This window comes from Protobothrops mucrosquamatus, unplaced genomic scaffold (assembly GCF_001527695.2).
Source record: "Protobothrops mucrosquamatus isolate PMUCROS unplaced genomic scaffold, P.Mucros_1.0 scaffold593, whole genome shotgun sequence".
NCBI lineage: Eukaryota > Metazoa > Chordata > Lepidosauria > Squamata > Viperidae > Protobothrops > Protobothrops mucrosquamatus.
This window is the reverse complement of record NW_015386892.1, coordinates 81,355-101,754: the sequence shown is the minus strand read 5'-3', so window position 1 is coordinate 101,754 and position 20,400 is coordinate 81,355. Positions and strand designations below refer to the sequence as shown.

Sequence of the window (20,400 nt, the reverse complement as noted above, 5' to 3'; positions counted from 1 at the left end):
AACAAGGAGAGAAGCAACCTGGAACTAAGGAGAAATTTCCTGACAGTTGAGAACTTTTAACCAGTGGAATGGCTTGCCTTCAGAAGTTGTGAATGCTCCAACAAAGGAAGTCTTTAAGAAGAGACTGAACAACCACTTGTCCTGAATGGCGTAGGTTCTCCTGCTTGAGCAGGGGTTGGACTAGAAGACCTCCAAGGTCCCATCCAACTCTTGTTACTCTATTATTTCTGTTATACTGTTAAGCAGCCGAGGATGTTTTGATTTGGACTTGATGACCTCAAGGCTTCTTCTAACCCTGGGCTTGAATCCCTGGCTGTGTTTAAGCAGATGCTCATCTAGACTCTGGCGCCAGGCTGAATTCTGTAATCCTGGAATGGTGTTTTTTTTTTTTTGGTTCTGATCTTCCAATTATTACACGCTGCAGTACTTCCGATTCAGCATCTGGAAATTGTTGGCTCCTTTTATTCAAGCCAGCCTTTCACTGCTGCACATCTGGCAGGGAAATTTCAAAGGAGAGGGAAGAGAGGATACTGTGGAGTTACAGCAAAATGCTGCCACCTGCTGCAGAGAGGCAACTTCTCCATTGTGGAACGGTTCCCACCAGAGAGATTCCTACGCAGTTCCCATCCCGATGACCTTGAGAATGTCATTGAAGACTCCATGCTGGCTGGGGAATTCTGGGAGTTGAAGTCCCCAGATTTTAAAAACTGCTGAGGTTGGGAAGCACTGCTGTGGAGGTCTTTCTCTGCTAGGCGAAAAGTCACTAAAACAATCGTCGTGCAAACTGAGATGGTTCTATAGGCAAGCCACGGCGTCGTGTGAAATAATTCAGTGTACAACCGAATGAAAAACTTCGGATCTGAAAGAGTCTGCAGGTAAGAAACCAAACAGCCTCAAGAATACAGGTCGTCCTCAATTTACAACAGTTCATTTAGTGACCGTTCGAAGTTACAACGGCACTGAAAAAGGTGACTTAGGATTGTTTTTCACACTAATGGCATCCCCACGTTCAGAATTCAGATGCTTGGCAACTGACTCACTTGACAACAGAAAATTTGGGGCTCAGTTGTGTCGTAAGTTGAGGACTCCCTGACGGGCAATTTATTCTTGCAGGTGTGAAGACATGCTCCAAAGTGTTGCATTTATAAACATTTGGAAGTTTATTTAATAAAAAAAAAACATCACAATCATGAACATTGTTACATTGAGTTTCCATCCTCCTGACTTCCAACACACACAATTTACTGGGCATGCTCACAACAAAGCTGCTTTTTTGTTTTTCCAAACGAGTTTTTAGTTAAAACAACCATATATTTTTTTTTAAAAAAAGAAAGGAAGGAAGGAAGGAAGAAAGAAAAAGAATAAAGAATAACTCGGCACGCTACCATTTAACTTTTGTTTTAATGTTTCTCCACAAATGGTGAAAAATACTAAGTACAGACAAGGAATCATCATAATGTTGTGGGCCAACATTATAAATATGGAATTATAAATTTAAAACATTTTCTGGTTTAAAAAATAAATCTGGTAGTAAATGCAGTCCAGCAGGAAAAAAAAGGGGAGTCGCTGGCCGCTAATAGGGCCGGTCTCTGCGGTCCTGACGGTGCTCCCCCCTGGAAGAAAGAAAGGGTCAGAACAGAGCTAAGCTCTCCAAATCCCGCCCCCTCCGGCTTCCTTTCCTTCTCCGCCATCCCAAATTCCCACACCTACTTGTCCATCTTCCCTGGTCCTCCACGCCTGCTGCCTCGGCCTCCTAGCTGCTCCATAAGAGGTCCAGGGGGCCCCCCAGGGCCTCCTCGCCGGCCCCCTCCGAAGCCCCCACGATCCATGCCACGGCCTCCTCGGAATCCACCTCTGTCTCCGCCACGGCCGCCACGAAACATCCCTCCGGGGCCGCCACGGTCCATGAGCCCTCCTCGGCCTCCTCTCATGCCGCTGGGGCCACCCCTGCCGCGGTCGCCACCTAAGGCAGGAAGACAGCAGTGCTCAGTCAAGGCAGGGCCACCCGTCTCAGGAGCACCCACGGCGGGCTGGCTTCACACGGGTCAAGCTACTCGGGACACCATAAAATCGCGGGTGCATTTTAAATCGCCCACCCCCAAAAAACAGGATCCGTCCACTCCTCTGTCAACGTGACAGTGGTGGGTGTGGACAGAGCAGCAAGCAAACTCCCAAATGCCCCGTTTCTCTCCTGTTCTCATGCTTTCGGTATATCCAAAGGGAGAAAGAGTCAAGCTGAACTGACTTCCATCGAGTACATTAAAGCGGGATGGTTTGTAGGGGTGAGATTTGTGCTAACAGATTCCAAATTAGGAGATCAGATTTTCCTAACAGGTCTTGAAATTTAAAAGAGTGGGGTTTTGTTTTGTTTTTCCAAACTAAGCAACTTTAAGGATATGTGGACTCTGAGCCCCCCCAGAATTCCAAAACCACCACAGCGGCTGGGGAATTCTGGGAGCTGGAAGTCTACACATCTTAAAGTTCCCCAGTTTTGAAAAGCGCTGCTCTGAAATCGGGCTGATTTTTGTTTTCCAAAGAGGCACAGATGATAAAAACAGAAGCCGGCAGGCGGGCAGGTTTTAAGACATCCGCTGAGGTGGTAGAGATCCCTGCTTCCAGGACAAGGAGACAGCTTGTTCCGCTCGTCCAGGGACAAAGGAAGCACACTGGGGCAGGCCTCTTCATCAGATGCAGACTTTTGGGGAATGGGAGGCTGCTTCTCACAGGGAAGTGGCGAGGGCCACAACGGAGGGCATGTTACATGCAGGCTGAGCCAGGGATTGCCCATTAAAAGAGCAGCATGAAGCACCAAAATACTCTTTTGTCATCACCACCATGCTATTCATGCCCAGCCCCGTATCTAATATTTAAGGCATCGGTTAGTTGAGATAAACCAACGTCCAGTTTATCCTCAGGGGGCTGCTGGGCCTTTTAAGCCTAACGTTTAAAGAGAGTTTGGAGGTAAGTTGAGGCTGGCTTGGCTACCTCAAGTAGGGAGCAACTAAGGTGGGGAAAAACAACAAAATAGGCGATTCAGTCAAGACAAGACTGTGCCCAGCACCCAACTGGCTTGCTTTCCCCAGGGAATCTTAACCCTTTCTCCAGTGAGAAAAACTGGAGTCAGGCCGATCGTTCAGGCAAGGTTGGCCAGAAAGCAAAAACCAGGGCAATGAATAGTGTCGCCCTGGTTTAAAAAAAAAAAAACCCTTTTAATTCATTCAGCCCCAACCAGTCCTTTCTAAGCAGCTTGCAAATACAGGAAATCACGACGGGAGGAACATGTAGCTGCCTATTAAAGGGCACAAGGTCTCTACAAAAATGGTCCCATCCCACCAGCAAGGCTGAGTTGTATGACCTTTTTAGGCCATAGTCATTAAGAGAATCGCTGCAATTAAGAGAAGCGTGTGGTCATTAAGCAAATCCAGCTTCCTTGTTGACTCTGCCTACTGGGAGGGTCCCATAATGCAGAGGCCCCCAACCTTTTGGGCACCAGGGACCAGTTCTGTGGAGAGAGGGTTTTTTTGCAGATGGGAGGGGCGTGGTTTAGCATGCTGCCTGCATCCCGCGGATGAGGCTTCGCTTGTCTGCGTGGACCGGTTGCTGGCATGCCACGGACCAGAGGGCTGGGGACCCCTGACATAATGGTAATCTTAGGAGCCCAGGGCAAAGCTGCAATCAGGGTTAAATCGATACCGGTTGCCAAGGGCCCCAACATTAATTCACGTGACTGCAGGAACACTACAAGTGGGAGGTTCTATTTGTCTGGCTGAAGAATTCTGGGAATTGAAGTCCACCGGTCTTAAAAGTTACCCAGATTGGAGACCGCCTGCTCCAAGTCGTCAGCAGCCACACAGAGAAGTTGCTTGCGTCAACACATTGCACAGGAGATGGGAAGACACCGAAGCTCTTCCAGAACTTTCCTTATCCCGGGCCCCATAGAACCTGGCGTAGCTCTTGCGGAAGAACCCCCAGCCCCCCCCACCGCCAATGATGGAGCAGCTTCCTCTCTACCTGGGCTCCTGTCCGAGCATGCGCCCGTGGGTCACGCTGCTAGTTACCAACAGCGGCTCCTGTTCTACTCTGTGTGGGACCATCTCCTCATGTACTGCTCCAGAAGCGAATACGCAAATGAAGGAAAAAGATACCACCTGTACAGTACCCTTACCACTATTTGTCCCGTATATGAGCCCTCTAAGTGGCAGCGGTTTTCCAAGCAAGAATCCAGGACCTTGTGAATATCACATAAGCAGAGATCAGTGTCACATATTCCGACTCCCACCCCAGCTCGCAGAGAGTCGGGACGTACCTGGTGGAGGGAAGGGCGGTGGAAGGAAGCCTTCGGGCTTCGGGGCCTTGCACTGGTTGCATTCTGTTCTCCAAGCGAAGTTCTGGTTTCCACAGCCCCTAGGAAGGACCAGGGTTCCATTGAGAGGAGAATGCCTGTTGTGGGGAGGCCCGGCCTGACCCAGGCAGCCAAAGCCCCCCCCCCCGCTCTCAGGCAAGGGCAAAGGAGGAGCAGCGCCCCTCGTCCTGCAGGAGGACCGCTGCGGAGAGCGTCACCTCTGCTTTTCTGGGAAAGCAGGAGAGTGGCTAGGAACTTGTGTAGGTAAGACAGGAAAATGAACGACAACCAGCCCTTGAATTACGAACCACAACTCAGCCCCAAATGTCTGTCGCTAAGCGAGACAATGAATTTTGCCTCATTTTGTGACCTTCCTTGAGCTCTACCGTTAAGCGAAGAAGCACTACAGCTGTTAAATTAGTAACCCGGTTGTTAGGTGAATCCAGCTTCCCCATTGACTTCGCTTGGCTGAAGGTCGCAAAAGGGGATCACAAAGATACTGGTCATAAATATGAGTCAGTCGCCAAGCGTCTGAATTTTTATCGTGTGACCACGGGGACGCTGCAACGGTGGTAAGTGTGCAAATCGGCCCTTTTTTCAGTGCCGTTGTAACTTGGGTCACTAAACGAACGGTTGTAAGTCGAGGAACACCTGTGTGTCCTGCCCAAGGTGGGCAGAGGCACTAAAAAGCTGGGCGACGAACATGCCATGCAGAGATCAGTTACGCTGAGAGAGAGGGCCCTGCTTTATTCCCAGCCTTTTGCGATATGGAAGCCCCAAAGCAGGCCAGAGATGCCGGGACGTTACTATCTTTGGGAGGGAAGAAGCATCAGAGGACTTACGGGTTGGGGCACTGCCAATCTCCGGCTCGGTGCTGGACATTTCCTCCACCAGAAGGGTTTCCTCTGGATCCTCGGGGCCCTCTCGGGGCGAAGCCTCCACCCCGGTCACCACCTCGGCTGCCCATACGACCCATCGGACCGCCAGGGCCACCTGGCCCTCCTGGGCCTAAAAGACAACAGCTGGTGAGTCCAAGGACCACCACCCCCCAGTGGTGCCTCACATGCCGCTTTGTGCATGCCCGGAGACCGCATGCCCTGGGCCCCAAGGTTACCTCCACGGAGAGGCGGGGGCATGCCACGAGGCTCCCGTGGCAGGATGCCTCCTCGCATGCTGTTCAGAGGCAGTTTCTTCCGGTTCATGGAGACCTTGAGTTTGCTGCCTTGAAACTCCTTCCCTGAAACGAAGCAGAAATGGTCTTGGTCATCCAAGCTTCAACGCCGCGCCCCAGGGGCTCGCCACGTGGACAGCTGGTAAGGAGGCCTGAGCTATTCAAATTTAAGGCAGGGTCCTCAGGGCCGTCGTGCCAGGAGGAGGAGGAGGAGGAGGAATTGGGAACAGGACTCCGTTCCCCAACACAATATTTCTCACGCTCAGCCGTGTGCACTTCCAAGGCTGGCTGGGGAATTCTGGGAGTTGGAAGGGCACACAGCTGGAAGCTGCTGAGGTTGGGAAACACTGCCCCAACAGCATAATTGGTGGGAAGGAAGGAGCCACCCACCAGCAATATTCATGCCAGGCTAGTCTGAAGAGCATCAGCCAAGCTTTCTGAAGGGGGGAAAGGTGTAAAATGTCTGAACTGGCAAGAGCAGTCCCGTGTCTTCCTCAACGGAGAAAAAACAGGGATGGCTGAAAATGACAGGGAAAGGAGGGGTCCTCCGCTTAGCTGACCCAGGGAAGAAGTTTCCAATCCTCCCCCAAGCTGGAAGAAACCACTGTTAAGTCTTTGCATAGCTAAACTCAACAGAGAGGGGCAGCCAACTCTCCACACATTGCATTCACGTAGCCATTTCTGAGGCTTCGGCAGACCTCTGCATGTTTTTCTCTCTCCGTGAGGCAAAACATCCTTTTGTTCAAGGTTGAATCACTCACTCCTCCGACGGCACCTTTGCAGACATCAAACGCATAACCCAGGCTTGCTGACTGTGGGCACCTTAAGCCAAATCCCTGCAAACTCTCAATTAAACCCTTAGTAGTGACGTGCGTGTTGCCACTAACTCACCATCCAGCCATTCTATGGCTGCTTTGGCAGTGGGTGGATCGTCATAGCACACAGTCGCATCTCCTTTTGGCTTCCCAGTGTCTTTGTCAAGGTAGATGGTTATCATGGGTTGTCCAGTTCTTTTATTCATCTGGGAAATGAGGGGGGGGGGAGAGAGAGAGAGAGAGAACATTTTCACAGTGCTGAAAATTTAAGTTGCAAATTCAGGCAATTGAATGTCGGGTGCGTGCAGACGACCTTAATTTGAAACACACTGAGCTCAACAACTTGCATAGCCATCTAGCACCCCAATTTAGTCTTTAAGCAAAAGGTCCAGAAACAGGCATTTATTGGAGCCAAATCTGTTTTTAATTCCTATACACACACACGGCTCATGACATTGAGTTTCAAAATATTTACTAGAAAGCGATCCCGGCTCAAGTAAATAACTTGGGGAAAGGGAGAACCACATAAAGCCAGGATTTCCCCCATCAAATGCCTTCAAGTTACTAGTGGCACCAAATCTCTTGGTAATCCTGTTAATATTCACCTTAACAATGCCACACTGTTTGAAGAAGTCAGTCAACTCCTCTAGAGTCACATTGTCGGTCAGGCCCTGCACGTACACGGAACTGTTATCAAGCTCATCATCCAGGTCTACAGGTGGGCCTGTAAACAGAAATCACGCATCATCCCAAACAGCCACATCATCACGTCTTCGGACTGACTGAATGTTACTTCCTGCTTTTCCAAGGACCTTTTCCTGTGCGACCTGCCCATCAACCTTTAAACCCGGGTTGCTGTGTTCAAGTTGCTACTCTGATTTATATCAGCCAGAGAGGCTACACAAGGAGACCCTCAGAATGACAAATAATAGTTAGCAAGGCTGCTTAATCTAACTTCAGCCAGCAGAGGGCAAGCCAGGTGCAAGAACAGAGCAAGTAAATGTACAAAGACCTAAAGAGCTGGAATTTTATGCAGGCTCTTTAAAAGAGACCTAACTGCTTTCCACCAAAACAGCAGGGGGAGGAACAGGCTGATCCACCCATTCTGGGCTTCGAGAAGAGCAAAGGACAAAAGGATGCAGTCGGGAGAGGCGGCTGCTTTGCTGAGGGGTAACTAACGATAGGGAACCTCTGATCTTTTGAGTGGGGACTTCAACGTTACCTAAATCGAGATCTGGCACTTCATCCATGTGTCCTATCGTCCGGGAGGGGGGAGAAAGAAATCACAGAAGCCATCGTTAGTGCATGCCTTGCGAGCTCTGCCACCAACAAAACACACAGCTACCTATTTACAACCGCGATTAGATGGCATATGGGTTAAAAAAAACTCAAATGGACCGCACTGCAAAAAAGTTTTGCAATGCACAACCCTTAATGCTTGTGCGGCTTGCCGTTTCTCGCAGCCTTCTAAACCATCACCTGATATTTACACACGTGGTTCGAGGGGGGGGGCTTTCTTGCGTCAACCAGTGTTGCCAAAGTTTACCAAGGTTGCTTATTACAACGCCGAAGCCTCTGAAAAGTGATTCCTTCCCCAATTAGTTTCTCTCAACACCGCATCACCCTTGGTTTTTCACCCTTTTGTTCTGTACCCGTAGGTTAAAACCTTCTAGACCCAAAGGCATTGCCAGCAGTACCCATTAAAAGTTTCTGTTGCATAGGGCATTTTAACCGTTTATGGAACTAGCAAATATTAAGTTATTTATTATTTTTTAAATTTTTTCTGGCTGCATTTTTTTTTTTAAAACACGATCCCATTGTAATGCTCAAAAACTTACCACCAGGCTTACTGAAGCCACCTCGCTCTCCAGCGCTGCTGGGGGGATAAACGAAGAAATGAAGGCCTTCCCTTTAAAAAAGCCAGTACCGCTTGGAGCCACTGGGGCTCACTGGGAGGAGGGCACTGGCTAACATATCCAAACATTGCATCTGTCTGTCTGTCTGTCTGTCATCTCGTCACTAGGCCTTTCTTCAGGGCAGCTTGTTCAAATCTCCTTTACACACGTAACACCTTTGTTTGCCTGGGGCTGGACACCACACACACTTGGGCAGCGGGACTGTTCCACGGCTAATGACATTAACCATGCAATACTTCGCTAGCGGAAGCGATGGAAATTTTTTTCCCATTTTTTTTTTAAAAAAACAAAATAATATATATATTTATATACAGGTACATTTGGGATAGTCCTCTCATCAACTCCCTCCTCGTTTTGCGACCGTAAAGTTGCATCCTCAGCCTCTCGCGAGAGGGAGAATAAGCCAAATTCCTGGCTGGAAAACCTTTTTTAACATTAACAGTTCAAAAACGGAAAAACAAAAATAAATAAATAAGTAAATAAAAAGACAGCAAACCTAGAATACAATTCAGATGACAAGTCATTAAACCATACATTCAAGGTCTCTACTTGATTTAACAGTCTCTGTGAAAGGAGGTCTTACATAATACACCGTATTCCAAGGTCTAAGGATGCAACTTTGCGTATCACAACTCCCATGAAGATCAGCATCTTGTGTTTTTAACACAGGGGAGAATCATGAAATACAATTTGTGGGCAAACAAAAGCCTCCATAAGTGGGGTGATTATTTTTTTTTTAAAAAAAGTACAAGAACGTGAATTTTTTAAAAAAGGAGAGAGAAGAACTAACCGTTAGCAAGTATTGCATCATTAACCCATAAAAAATTTAATAAACACAATTTTAAGCTGATGCATGCAGCTTTTCTTCGTTCCCAAAGTATATACCATATATGTAATCCTTCCCTTTTTAACAGATGTTTACACTTTTAATTTTACACAATTCTAGAGTTATCACACCTCCCCTCTAGTTTCATTACCAAACATGAAATACTATATGCAGTTACCAAAGTTACACAGAAGGTTTCCATTTATACAATGTACACATTTGGTTTAAAAATATTCTATGTATATATGTATATATATATATATTTTTCCTCTCCATATGGACACCGTGTCTAGTCCCACTTTTCATTATGCTGCCGGCTGAGTACTGAGTACGGGTACTTTTTAAGTACTGAAGTGTATACAAGTCTCTCACTTTGTAACCTGTAGCATATAAATGCGACAAAGCATGTTAAAAAGTTTCCATGTTTAACAGCCAGTGAAAATATAAAAATATTGAGGCAGTGAAAAAGGGCATCATGTTAAGAACATTGGGCTCCTTACCTGCAGGATAGATACTGAAAGGCATCACCACACCACGAGGGAGGGACCCCGCACCCGAACTCTCGGCTGACACCACCGAGCCAGCTTTGAGGTGTGATTTTTCCACTGCCAATAGCAAGGGCAACCCCCCCACCACCACCACCACTTCCAATTTTCAATTTAAGTGGCATTTTGGGCACCTGTATGAATTGGATCGGGATGCCCCGTGTCCAAAAAGGCTAGACAGAGATGAGTTTGAGATTTAAAAGAAAGGGGAAGGGGAGAAGAAAGAGATGTGGTGATGGCCATTTCAAGTGTCTAGGTCTATTTTAAACACATCTAGGAACACCTAATAAATGAAATCTTTTACATATAAATCTAGGGAGCCCTTTTTTCCCATTCAAGCCAACCTGGAAAGGTTATTTCTTCAGTAGGTTAAGGGTCATTAACTGAACTGGTATGGAAGTCATAAAAGCAAGTGAACGACTACAATAAAGATTCATTGGTGTTTCAGCTATGCAGAGGGGCTCTTTGGCTTATGCACAGTCATCAGACCTGATGGAGCTGGGAAGATGCCCCCCCCCATCAGGAGTGATGACAGCCGGAACCCTCTTCTTTCCCCGTCCCTTCTCCAATCGGTTTGCCCAGCGGACCCTCTGCGTAGCATGGCGTACGTGGGTAGAACACACACACACACACACACACAACAGCACCTTCAGTTAACCAAGTCCCTCCATCGACCACCGTGTCTTTTACCTTAAACCAATCCATCAACGGGCGACAAGAACGGGTGGGAAGAAACTTCCCAAACCAGATCCCGCCATAGCTGAAACTGGCCGAACTGATTTAGGGATACCCAAAGGCTCCTTTGGGGAGCTGCAACTCACATCTCTCGACTTTGACTTCTTTGTGACTGCTTGTTTAAGGGCATGGCTGGGCACTGTTTTCAAAACCTGCACGCGGGCACTGGCCACCCCAGAGCTGTGGGGCTTGAGGAAGTAGCGGACACCTACGCGTCGCTCTGCCACTAGCTCAGGGAGCTACTGCCGAGCGCAAACACAGCTAGAAGGAGAAAAAGGCTTTGCCAGAAGCCGTGGGCACCTCGGTATGTATACCTGAACACAGCAAAAACCAGCAAGGAGCAAAGGCATAACATGCAGAGCTCTCGGAAGGGGTGTGTGTGTGTGTGTTCCACCCAGAGACTGTTCAACCCACAGAGGACGGCCCCTCTGTTCAGTGTGGAAGGCAGCTGAAAGTTTCGTTAATTTGGACACCCAAATCCCTCTCGTGACCCGGCCTCCCATCGCTTGCAGGGAAAATACATCCTGCGCCTATTCCCCTTAACAAGATTGTTCCATGGATTAATTAGCCATATAGCTACTTGCTATTAATAAACATATCCTCCATGGAAAAGCCATTTTGCTCTGACATCTTTCAGCCCTTCTCGCTGCTGCGGGAGGGTAAAATCAAATTAAGGAGAGGAAGGAAGAAAAGATTTACTCTTACCCCATTCCGCCGCGGCCTCCTCCTCCCCGCCCACCTCTGCTCACGCCTCCACGATCAAATCCCCCTCTTCCCCTGCCCCTGTTTTCAGGGCTGCTTAAGCTCCGGCTTTCTCCTGGGCCAGAAAAGCCTCCAGAGTCCTGGCCATACACACCCATGCTGCTGGGATGGTCTTGACGGAATGAACCTAAAGGAGCAATTCACACAGCATTAAGGACCTGGGCTCCGGGCCCCGACAAGCCACCCGAACGGCCCCGAGGGTTGCAGGCCACCGGTGAGAGAAGAACCCGCCGCAAATTCTACCCGCTGGCTTTGATGCTTGGGCTTCACCCATCTTCAGCAATCCCATGAAATAAGCCACCCACTTCGCTACTACAGCTGAGTAAGTCCAAAGGAAACAGAGAGGGGCACAAACTCCAAAGGGCAGAGAGTTGACTGGATCTGCTGGGACCAGACCTCTACCAGCAACCTAGCTTTTTTGTGTCCCTCTTATCAATGATTTGGAACCGGCCTAAAAAACAACAACAACCCTGAAACGCTGGATTTAAAGGCAAGCAGAGGCTCGAAGTTGGATCTGACAGGAAAACAGATCTCTTAAGAGGGGAGCAGAAGATTCAGAATGAGCCACAACCGAAACGGTAGGGGCAGCCCTTGACTTACAACCATTTGCTTCACGGTCTAACTCGCTCAATTTTTACAACGGCACTGGGGGGGAAAAGTGACATGACCTTTTTTCACACGGCCATTGCAGCCTCCCCCAGGGTCGCGTGATCAAAACCCAGAGGCTTGGCAACTGACTCGTATTTATGACGGATGCAGCGTCCCGGGGTCATGTGATCCCCCCTTTGCCACCTTCTGAAGCCAATGGGGGAAGCCGGATTCACTTAACAGCCGTCTTACTAACTAAACAACCGCAGAGATTCACTTAACAACCATGGCAAGAAAGGTTGTAAAATGGGACAAACGCTCCCTTAACAACTCTCCCGCTGAGCCACAGAAATTTTTGGCCGAATTGTGATCGCAAAGCAAGGAGTACTTTTATATCAGAAAGGGAGACCTTGGACTGAGGGGGGGGGAGAGGAGGGGGTTACTTACTTGGCTGCCCATAGCTGCTGCTCTGCTGGCTGTACTGGCTTGGTGCCTGGCTGTAGGATCCAGTGGGAGGTGGGTAGCTGGTGGGGGGCTGCTGCCCATAGCTTTGCTGCCCGTAGCTACTCTGTTGCCCATAGCTACTCTGCTGCCCATAGCCGCTTTGCTGGGAGTAAGTGCTCTGATCGTAACTACTCGGTTGAGAAGAAGAGTAGCTGAAAAGACACAGGAAAGCAGCTACTGGTTAAAAAAAGGAAGTTTTTAAAGGGTCCTTTGCAGCTGGTCTTGCCCAAACTGCCGGCTGATCTTCATTAAACCGACATAAACAAAAAAAAAGTCTGGGTTTGAGGCATTTTCATATTTAAAGGACGTATGTTATTAGCAGTTCGCCACTGCTAAAAAGAACCACTTCTTTATGTTCCACTGTGTTTATTGCTGGGTTTCGAACTAGCCTGCGATACAAACACAGTATTATGGGTCTTTATTCCGGAAATCACTCTCCAAGACATGATCTGGGATGCCAAGGTATTTAAATTGTGTGTCACCAAAGGCCCGAGATGGTTTAAGCTTTAGAAGGGCCGCCAGCTTCAATGCTTCTTGTAAAAAGGTTGTCCGATCCTAGCACATTTCATCCAGCAGGAACCAAACACGGAAAGAGAGAGGACGACAGCCTAAGAGTTTGTGAATGCTCACCTGGTTGGTGGATAGGATGGAGGTGCAGTCACTGGCTGCATGGGGTAACTTCCAGGAACCTGGTAACTGTAGTTACTCTGACCATATCCTAGGCTTGGTTGACTGTAGCCTGTTGAAGTAGACTGAGCTTGGCTGGTCTCTGAAGGCTTGCTGCCATCCTGGGGTCTAAATGGGAAATTAAGAAACAAAAGCATACTTTATACGAAGCCTTTTGGTACTGTCCCCAACACAAGAGTGAATTTTATATATGAGCTGCTTCACGTATGCATTCATGGAGACGGGACCAGAGAAGACTGGAGAACAGGAAGGAAATAATTCGGGGGAGCATTTGAAAAACCAAGGGAAAAAGCAGAACCAATGCACGAGACAACTTTATTTAAAACCCAACCAAAATCCGTACGTTACCTTGCAGGTGTGGTGCTTGCTGGCTGCTGTCCATAGGTAGGATAGGCAGGCTGGGTGCCGTAAGCAGACGGGGTGGCATAAGAAGCCTGCGTGGTGGTGACTGTGGCAGTCGTGGTGTCATAAGCAGCAGTGCCGTACCCTTGGACGGGCTGGCTGTAAGCCTGAGGGGCAGCTGGGGTGGCATAACCTGCAAAGGAAGCAAAGCAAGTAAAACTGGGGTGCTTCTCGTCATCGGTCATGTTGCACAGGTAGTCCTCGACTTATGACCGTAATTGCCCCCAATTTGTTGCTAAGCGAGACAAGGGGATCACGTGACCCCAAAACACGGCAGCTGTCGTAAATATGCCAGTTGCCAAGCAGCTGAATATTGATCCCCTGAGCATGGGGATGCTGCAACGGTCATAAGGGTGAAAACCTTTTTTTCAGTGCATTGGTAACTTTGAACCGCCACTAAACAAAGGCACTGAAGATGTTACCTAGTTTGGGTAATGAAATGTCTGCAAGAAAACCGCCCAGCTCAGAGAGCACCAAGGAGCCCTCACACCAACGGTTGTAAGTGAAGGACTACCTGTGCAAATATACATATTATGGCACCTGAAATAACTTTAATCCGAGATCAAGGAAGTCTTAAATTAAAGATCAGAGGATTCTCTAATCAGGATTGACTACCGTGGAGGATTTGGGGAGCTGGAAACCATGCAGCTGGAGGGTAACCAGGTTGAGGAAGGCCAGCCAATAGATAAATGCAAGTCACCTGACCACGGGGATGCTGCAACGGTCACAAGGGCGAAAATGGTCCTAAGTCACTTTTTTCCAGGCCATTGTAACTTTGAATGGTCACTAAGCGAACTGTTGTAAGTCGAGGACTATCTGTACTCATTTTTCAATTGTAAATGTTCTTCCCCAATCTTTTTTTTTTTGGTCTGTATTAGATCTCTGAACAAGCTTTCTTCAAAAATTCATGAGAAGGGTTAAAAAAAACAAAACCAAAAATGCCAAACCAAAGATGCGCAACTTCAGAAAATCTTTACAAGTAGCACAGCCCTGGCCGGGCGCAAAAGATTTTCCCCAAAGGGTGTCCCCCCCCATTTCAGTTACGTTTTCTGCTAGCATAAATACGGTCTGCCAGACTTTCCCAGATATCCCCACCCTTTTCCCTGCATGGACTAACAGGAAGACATAAGCAATGCAGACCAGCTGGGGAAGCTTCTTTTATCCGATTCTGACATAGCCTTCTGCCCAAGATGACATCAAGATACTACCAGAATCCAGGCATTTGCAGTTTATAATGCAAAAATGCTGCGACAATGGCAGAGGTTTTACAGGCCCTCTTCTCTTCTGGCCCTCAGGAAAAGCCTTGTGACCTGGCTGTGCCTGTTGGCATGGGACCCTGAAGGACAAGCGGGAGGCGGTTGGTGCAGGAACAGAGAAGGTACCGCAACCACTGCCCATCTATGGCTCTTCAGTTTGTTGTGATTTATTTTTATAATTGTTTTTATGCCCATATGTTTATATTGTTTTATTATACTGTACAATGTCTTATTATACTGTTAAGCCACCCAGCTGCCTCAAACTGCAGGATGATGGGTGGCAAATAAATGTAATAAATAGAGTACCCTGAAATTATGAAATGTTGTGATCAAGGAGAGGACTGATTAAAGCTAATCAAGGAGAGAAGCAACCTTGAATTAAGGAGAACTTTCCTAACAGTGAGGACAATTAATCAGAGAAACCATGCTACTTAGAAATGTAGAAGTGTTTTCCAGTGTTTTTGCATGCACTGAAAATTCAGCTGATTTCTGCCCAGCCTTCAAAGGCAATCTTCTTGCAATATCAAAATGAAGCATTCAGATCCTGATTCTTTAACCGTGCAAGCAAAGTATTCCACAGGACATTTACAAAACACGGAAGGATACCTCTGGAGGAACAACCAGTCAAATGAAACATGCAGGGATGAGAGCTGTTAACAATTGAAATATGCCTAATTATGTTGCTCACCCTTTAGTAAACTAGAAAAGCAGAGTTAACCCAAATGGTCTTTTCCCATAGCTGAGGTTTAAATTTTATTTATTTTTTTAATCAGCAGCCAGAAAGAACTAATTAACGGCCCTTTTTGTAGAAACGTGGTATTTCTAGGCGGAGTTAAAATAAAACTCCTAAAGAGTGAACACCATACATTTAGACAAAATGGACAGCATTTCCCATGCAAAATTGAGCAGGATATTCAAACCTGTACTGGTCCCTTCTACTGTGGAAAGCACGAGACAAAAAGTAGAGGGCATTTCATCAGAACAAACAAGCACGCTTTAAACTCACTTCCTCGAAACAATAGAAAAGTCTAGCATCTCAGAACACCCAGGAATGTTAATTCATGAGTGGCCTTTCCCCCCCCCCCTCGTGTTCAGAAGTGTTTCAGTTATGTGAAAACTAGCACCCTCAATCTTTCTCGGTGGCCAATTAATCCACGGCATCATTCTCTCCCCCATCCAGAATAAATAAATACAGGTAGTCCTCGACATACGGCCAGAACTGAGCCCCAAATTTTTTGTCGCTAAGCGAGACATCTGGCTAAGTAAAAATTTCCCCATTTCATGACCTACTTGCCCCAGTTGTTGAGTGGAATCCCTGCAGTTGTTAAGTTAGTAACACGGTTGTTAAGTGAATCCGGGCTTCCCCATTGACTTTGCTTCTCAGAAGGTCGCCGGGGATATTGCACCCGTCATAAATGTGAGTCACTTGCCAAGCGCCTGAATTTTGATCGCGAGACCATGGGGATGCTTCGACGGTCGTTAAGTGTGAAAAAACCGGTCATCAGTCATTTTTTCAGTGCCATCGTAAGTTCGGATGGTCACTAAACGAACTGCTGCTAAGTCAAGGACTACCTGTACTAGAGTGACTGAAGACAGATGTGCTCACCGGTTGGAGGCTGCCCGTAAGAACTGGCATATGCAGTTTGCCCGTAAGTAGCTGTGGTCTGAGGCTGGGTATAGCTGGCATCAGTGGGCTGTCCATACGTGCCATAGCTTTGCTGTCCGTAGGCCTGCCAGCAAGAAGAAATGTTTTAAAACTGTGCCATGAGAGAGCAGATGTAATTCTATGCGCAGGCATGTCAGAGATTACATCCTCCCATTTCCTACTTTGAAATATCCTCCAGTCAGGCAGACCAAGGGAATAATCTTCCCAAGATTACAAAACCCGAGAGAAAAAGGAAAAGAGGTATACGGATGGTGGTCAAGATGAAGAAGTACTCTGTTTTGCCAGGAGAATGTCACAGAGGAAAAAAATCAATTACGGCTCATTAGCAGATAGTTCAAATTAATAATAAAATGCATTTCATCTAGCACAGGACTAACGCTTAGCGAAATGAAGTTACCTTCAGCTAAGTCATCCGTTGTTACTTTTCTCTACCCTAAAGCTCCCCAAATTTTCTCTCATTTTCTCTCGACTCTGCAGCACAATGTCTATGGAGGTTCTCAGTCATCCAAGTCATGGTTGTCCCAGAGGTGCTTTTTTGCAAAAAGCACCTGGACTTTTTTGGGGGGCGGTGGGGGTGGGGTGGGTTTCCCCTTCCTTTGAAAACATTTTGATTCTCATCCCAAAAGCTTACTTGAACTGAAGGAGCTTCTTGGATGAGAAGGAAAAACCCAAGAAAGAAAGTCCAGTTGCCTTTTGCAAAAAGCATTTTTGGGACGTCTGCGGCAAATTGTGTGTGTTTTTTTCAAATACTTAAGTACTACGCAAAAACATTTATCTTGCTTGTAAACAGCAATTAAGAGTCAAGCCTGTATAAACAACTTTGGTATCCGCACAGTTTGATGAAGAATATTCCCAATAAGTATGTATGGGAATGCAGCTTCAAAAATATGCCTTATGGTAAATATGGGAAAGAGATTAAATTGCTACTTCCTGTGTTACCACTGTTAGTTGCTCTTTGGGGGCATTTCAGTTAATTTTAGCATTAAGTTAGCTATTCTATATTCCATGTATGATAAAACCTACTTTCAGCAAAAGAGAATCTCTGCAGCTTAATAGAAACAGCTTAATAGAAATGTGGAGTCCTTGGTCCTGAGTTTATCTGCTTGTAGACGTTTCATTACCCAGCTAGGTAACAACATCAGTCAAGTTGGGTAATGAAACATCTGCAAGCAAACAACCAACCAAACACAGAGAGCACCAAGGACTACACAAAACCTTGTTTAAAAAGAACACTTCAATCAGGGGAGAAGTGGCTTTTACAGAAAAGCTTGCCAACATTTTTCATGGGCTTTTGGCATTTTCTTTCTTAAGACTGCCAATACAAAGAGGCAGTGAATAGAGATGAGGTAGGCTCTTTCTAATTTAATAGCTTCCTGCTTGCTTTTTTAATCTAGCAAAATATGTAAAAGCTTCAAATTGGTCACAATTTTTATTGTTATCACAGTGGTTGTATTTTACCTGGGTAGTCTGTGCATATCCTTGAGCTGGCTGAGCTGCATATGCTGCGTAGCTATGAAAAGAAGACAAGATATTTGAAGGTTTATAAAACAAAACAAAAAAAAACATGGTTTAAAAAGGAGTAAAATGCATTGCTTCAGATGTAAAGTAAAAAGCAAAACTCTTCATGCCAACTCTGCAATATCAAAGAATATTTCAGAATAGAATATTTTAGAATGAGAACATTTTAGAACTCTAATCCAAGTTTTCTTTATGTAACATTACTATATATAGAAAAACTCACCCCTGTTGGGCAGCTGCTTGACTGTAGGTGCTATAATCTGCAGATGGTAAGAAGACAAAATCAAGAATAAGGAAAACAAATTACTATAAAACCAACTCAATCTAAAATCTAGTCTTTTCTTTTCAGAGTAAATGTGCTAAGAACTCCTGAGAAGAAAGAGCTTGTGCTAATATTCATCAGAAGATGGACCAATTAAAAGAATTACCATTATGGAAGCAATATGCAAGCAGCTTTTATATAGTGCAATCAGAGTGTAATTTTGGTTTTTATGTGAAGTTTCACTTTACAACTTTTGGTGCTCGTTTGTGCACTGGGCCCACAGACCGGGGGTTGGGGACCCCTGCTCTACACATATTATTTTCAATTTTTTTCCTGCTTTATCATGTAAAATATTTTCTGATCAACAGTAAAATCAGTTTTTGTTTCATTTGTTTGGCTTTTCATTTTCCATAAGGAGTATTACTGTATTTTATGCAGTTTAACAGCATTCAAAATGGAATCTTTAAAGAATTAAAAGCTGTTTTTTTGCAATACCATACTAAAATATACATGTGTATATATGCTGTAAGCAGGTAACCCTCACAAGCATCTTATAATTCTTTAAAGTCTCAGTGAGGGAAGAAACTAAACAAATCTTACCCCCTAAGTCTCCAACTGGAACTAACAGACCTTTCTAAGTCTGCTCACTAATAGAGTGCAGTGGCTTATTTCCAAATGTACTATTGATCTTGACTTTCTAAATTGCAGAGTTGTGATTGGATTATGTTCTATACGCACATATTTGAACTGCCTTTTTTTTGTGCCCCCAGGACAAATTTCAGAAGCCATTATCAGCTGCAGCAAGAGTAAACAAGTTCCCACACCTTGTAACTTAGCAAATTATACTCTTTTATAAACTAGATGTAACTTCAGGAGATGTAAATTGCTACCACTGGTTACTTGGAGCAACAAAACTGGGGGGAAAGGCATTGCTAAGAATATTTTAAGAACAATCTATTTCCTTGGTTAAAAATGAAGTTTCATTTTAACACATCTGCTTCCTTTAGAAAAGTGCTTTATAAATTTGGTTGGCTGTCTTGTATTTTAGAATGATCCATCTATATTGCTCATTTCCTTGCAAACCGTGTTCAATAATGCAGAATGGAAAACAACAGTCAGCTAAGGCATAAAATGAAAGCAGTAAAATCAAAATCCAACCCTCTAAAATTACTCTAACTTTTAAAATGCACAGATTTCAACTCCCATGCTGCCTAGGGAATTCTGGGAGTTGAAGTCCACCCATCTTAAAATGGCTGAGTTTGAGAAACACTGAAACAGAACAGAACTTTATTGTCACTTTAAATGTACACTGATCAGCATACATTAAAATGAATTTCGTTGCATACAGCTCTCAAAGGGTCACCACCTCCAAATATTTATTGCCATGCCTAAACATGACAATAAATACACAATGCATATATCCGCATACACACATATGTAAGGAATTAAGGGCATAAAGGCAAAGAAAGCAGGAGGCCTTTTTGCAGGGGAGGAAAGCAAGAGGTAAAAAGTATAATCAGAGGCAGAGCTAAAAGAACAGAACAAGAAGGGAAGTATTAAAAAACGGGAAGGAAAGAAGGAAGAAAGGAAGGGCGCCTAGGCCAGGGGTAGGCAACCTTGGCTCTTTTATGACTCGTGGACTTCAACTCCCAGAATTCCTGAGCCAGCCACGCTGAGGGGAAAGGGAGAGGTTTCCAAGCTGAGCCATGCTTGCTCAGGAATTCTGGGAGTTGAAGTCCACGAGTCATCAAAGAGCCAAGGTTGCCTACCCCTGGCCTAGGTGAAAGCGAGGAAGAGGTTTAAAAAGGGGGAGATAAAGTCACCCAGTGGAGTAAAAAAAAGTGTATGGGGGGGGAAATGGCGCTGCTGTTCCACCCTCCGCCTCTCCTCCCACCCGCGCGCGCCGCCGTTCAATAAAGCGAGTAGGCCCGGCGGCAGCGCCTCGCTTGCGCATGCGCGCTCCGTAACTAGGGCCCACGCCTGCGCACTTCGCAGGCGCCCCGGCCGCCCCTCCCCCGCCTCGGCCCCCTCAACGGCCGCCCCGGCCGACCTTCTTCCCCGGTCCGGCCCCCGCCTGCGCTCGGGAGCGGTGGGGCTTCTCCAGAAGGAGGCGATGCCGAGACTTCTCTTCGCCGCCCGCTTCTAGCGGCGCCCTCACGGCTTTTTTTTTTTTTTTGGCCTTCTTTCCCCCCCTCCCGGCTAAGCCCCGGACGATTCGCCTCACCCGTCGACGCCATCGCTTAGTTGCGCTCCCCTCCGCTGTCTCCTCCGCCGCCGCTTAGTTGTCCCGCTTCGGCGTCGTCAGCGTCGTTTCTCCGCCTCCTCCCTCCTCGCTAACGTCCTCCCGGTCTTTCTGCAGCCCGGGACTGCGCAGGCGCGAGGTTTTCCCAGCAAGGGACGATACC

General features: G+C 46.5%; 1 protein-coding gene across 1 annotated transcript; it reads right to left on the bottom strand.

Annotated features, from left to right (window-relative positions):
- Positions 1–1,110: 1,110 nt before the first annotated feature.
- On the bottom strand, positions 1,111–20,370 carry EWSR1 (EWS RNA binding protein 1). The gene is made up of 18 exons (XM_029284431.1): positions 20,220–20,370; positions 17,957–17,993; positions 17,674–17,725; positions 16,156–16,279; positions 13,240–13,426; positions 12,835–12,999; positions 12,148–12,356; positions 11,056–11,239; positions 8,167–8,204; positions 7,551–7,583; positions 6,934–7,052; positions 6,405–6,534; positions 5,457–5,579; positions 5,185–5,350; positions 4,307–4,404; positions 4,166–4,228; positions 1,711–1,963; positions 1,111–1,613 (listed from the first exon to the last, which is right to left on the bottom strand). Exons 1-18 carry the CDS (start codon positions 20,230–20,232, stop codon positions 1,574–1,576), a joined length of 2,034 nt encoding a protein of 677 aa, XP_029140264.1. The 5' UTR covers positions 20,233–20,370; the 3' UTR covers positions 1,111–1,573.
- Positions 20,371–20,400: the final 30 nt, after the last annotated feature.

Bases quoted from the DNA above. Each gene is read 5' to 3' on its own strand.
- EWSR1 (XM_029284431.1), bottom strand. The intron at 12,357-12,834 runs GTGAGCATTCAC...GTGTCTTTTCAG, and splicing joins CCATCCTATCCACCAACCAG to CTACTCTTCTTCTCAACCGA. The intron at 8,205-11,055 runs GTAAGAGTAAAT...TTATCCCCCCAG, and splicing joins GGAGGCCGCGGCGGAATGGG to CAGCGCTGGAGAGCGAGGTG.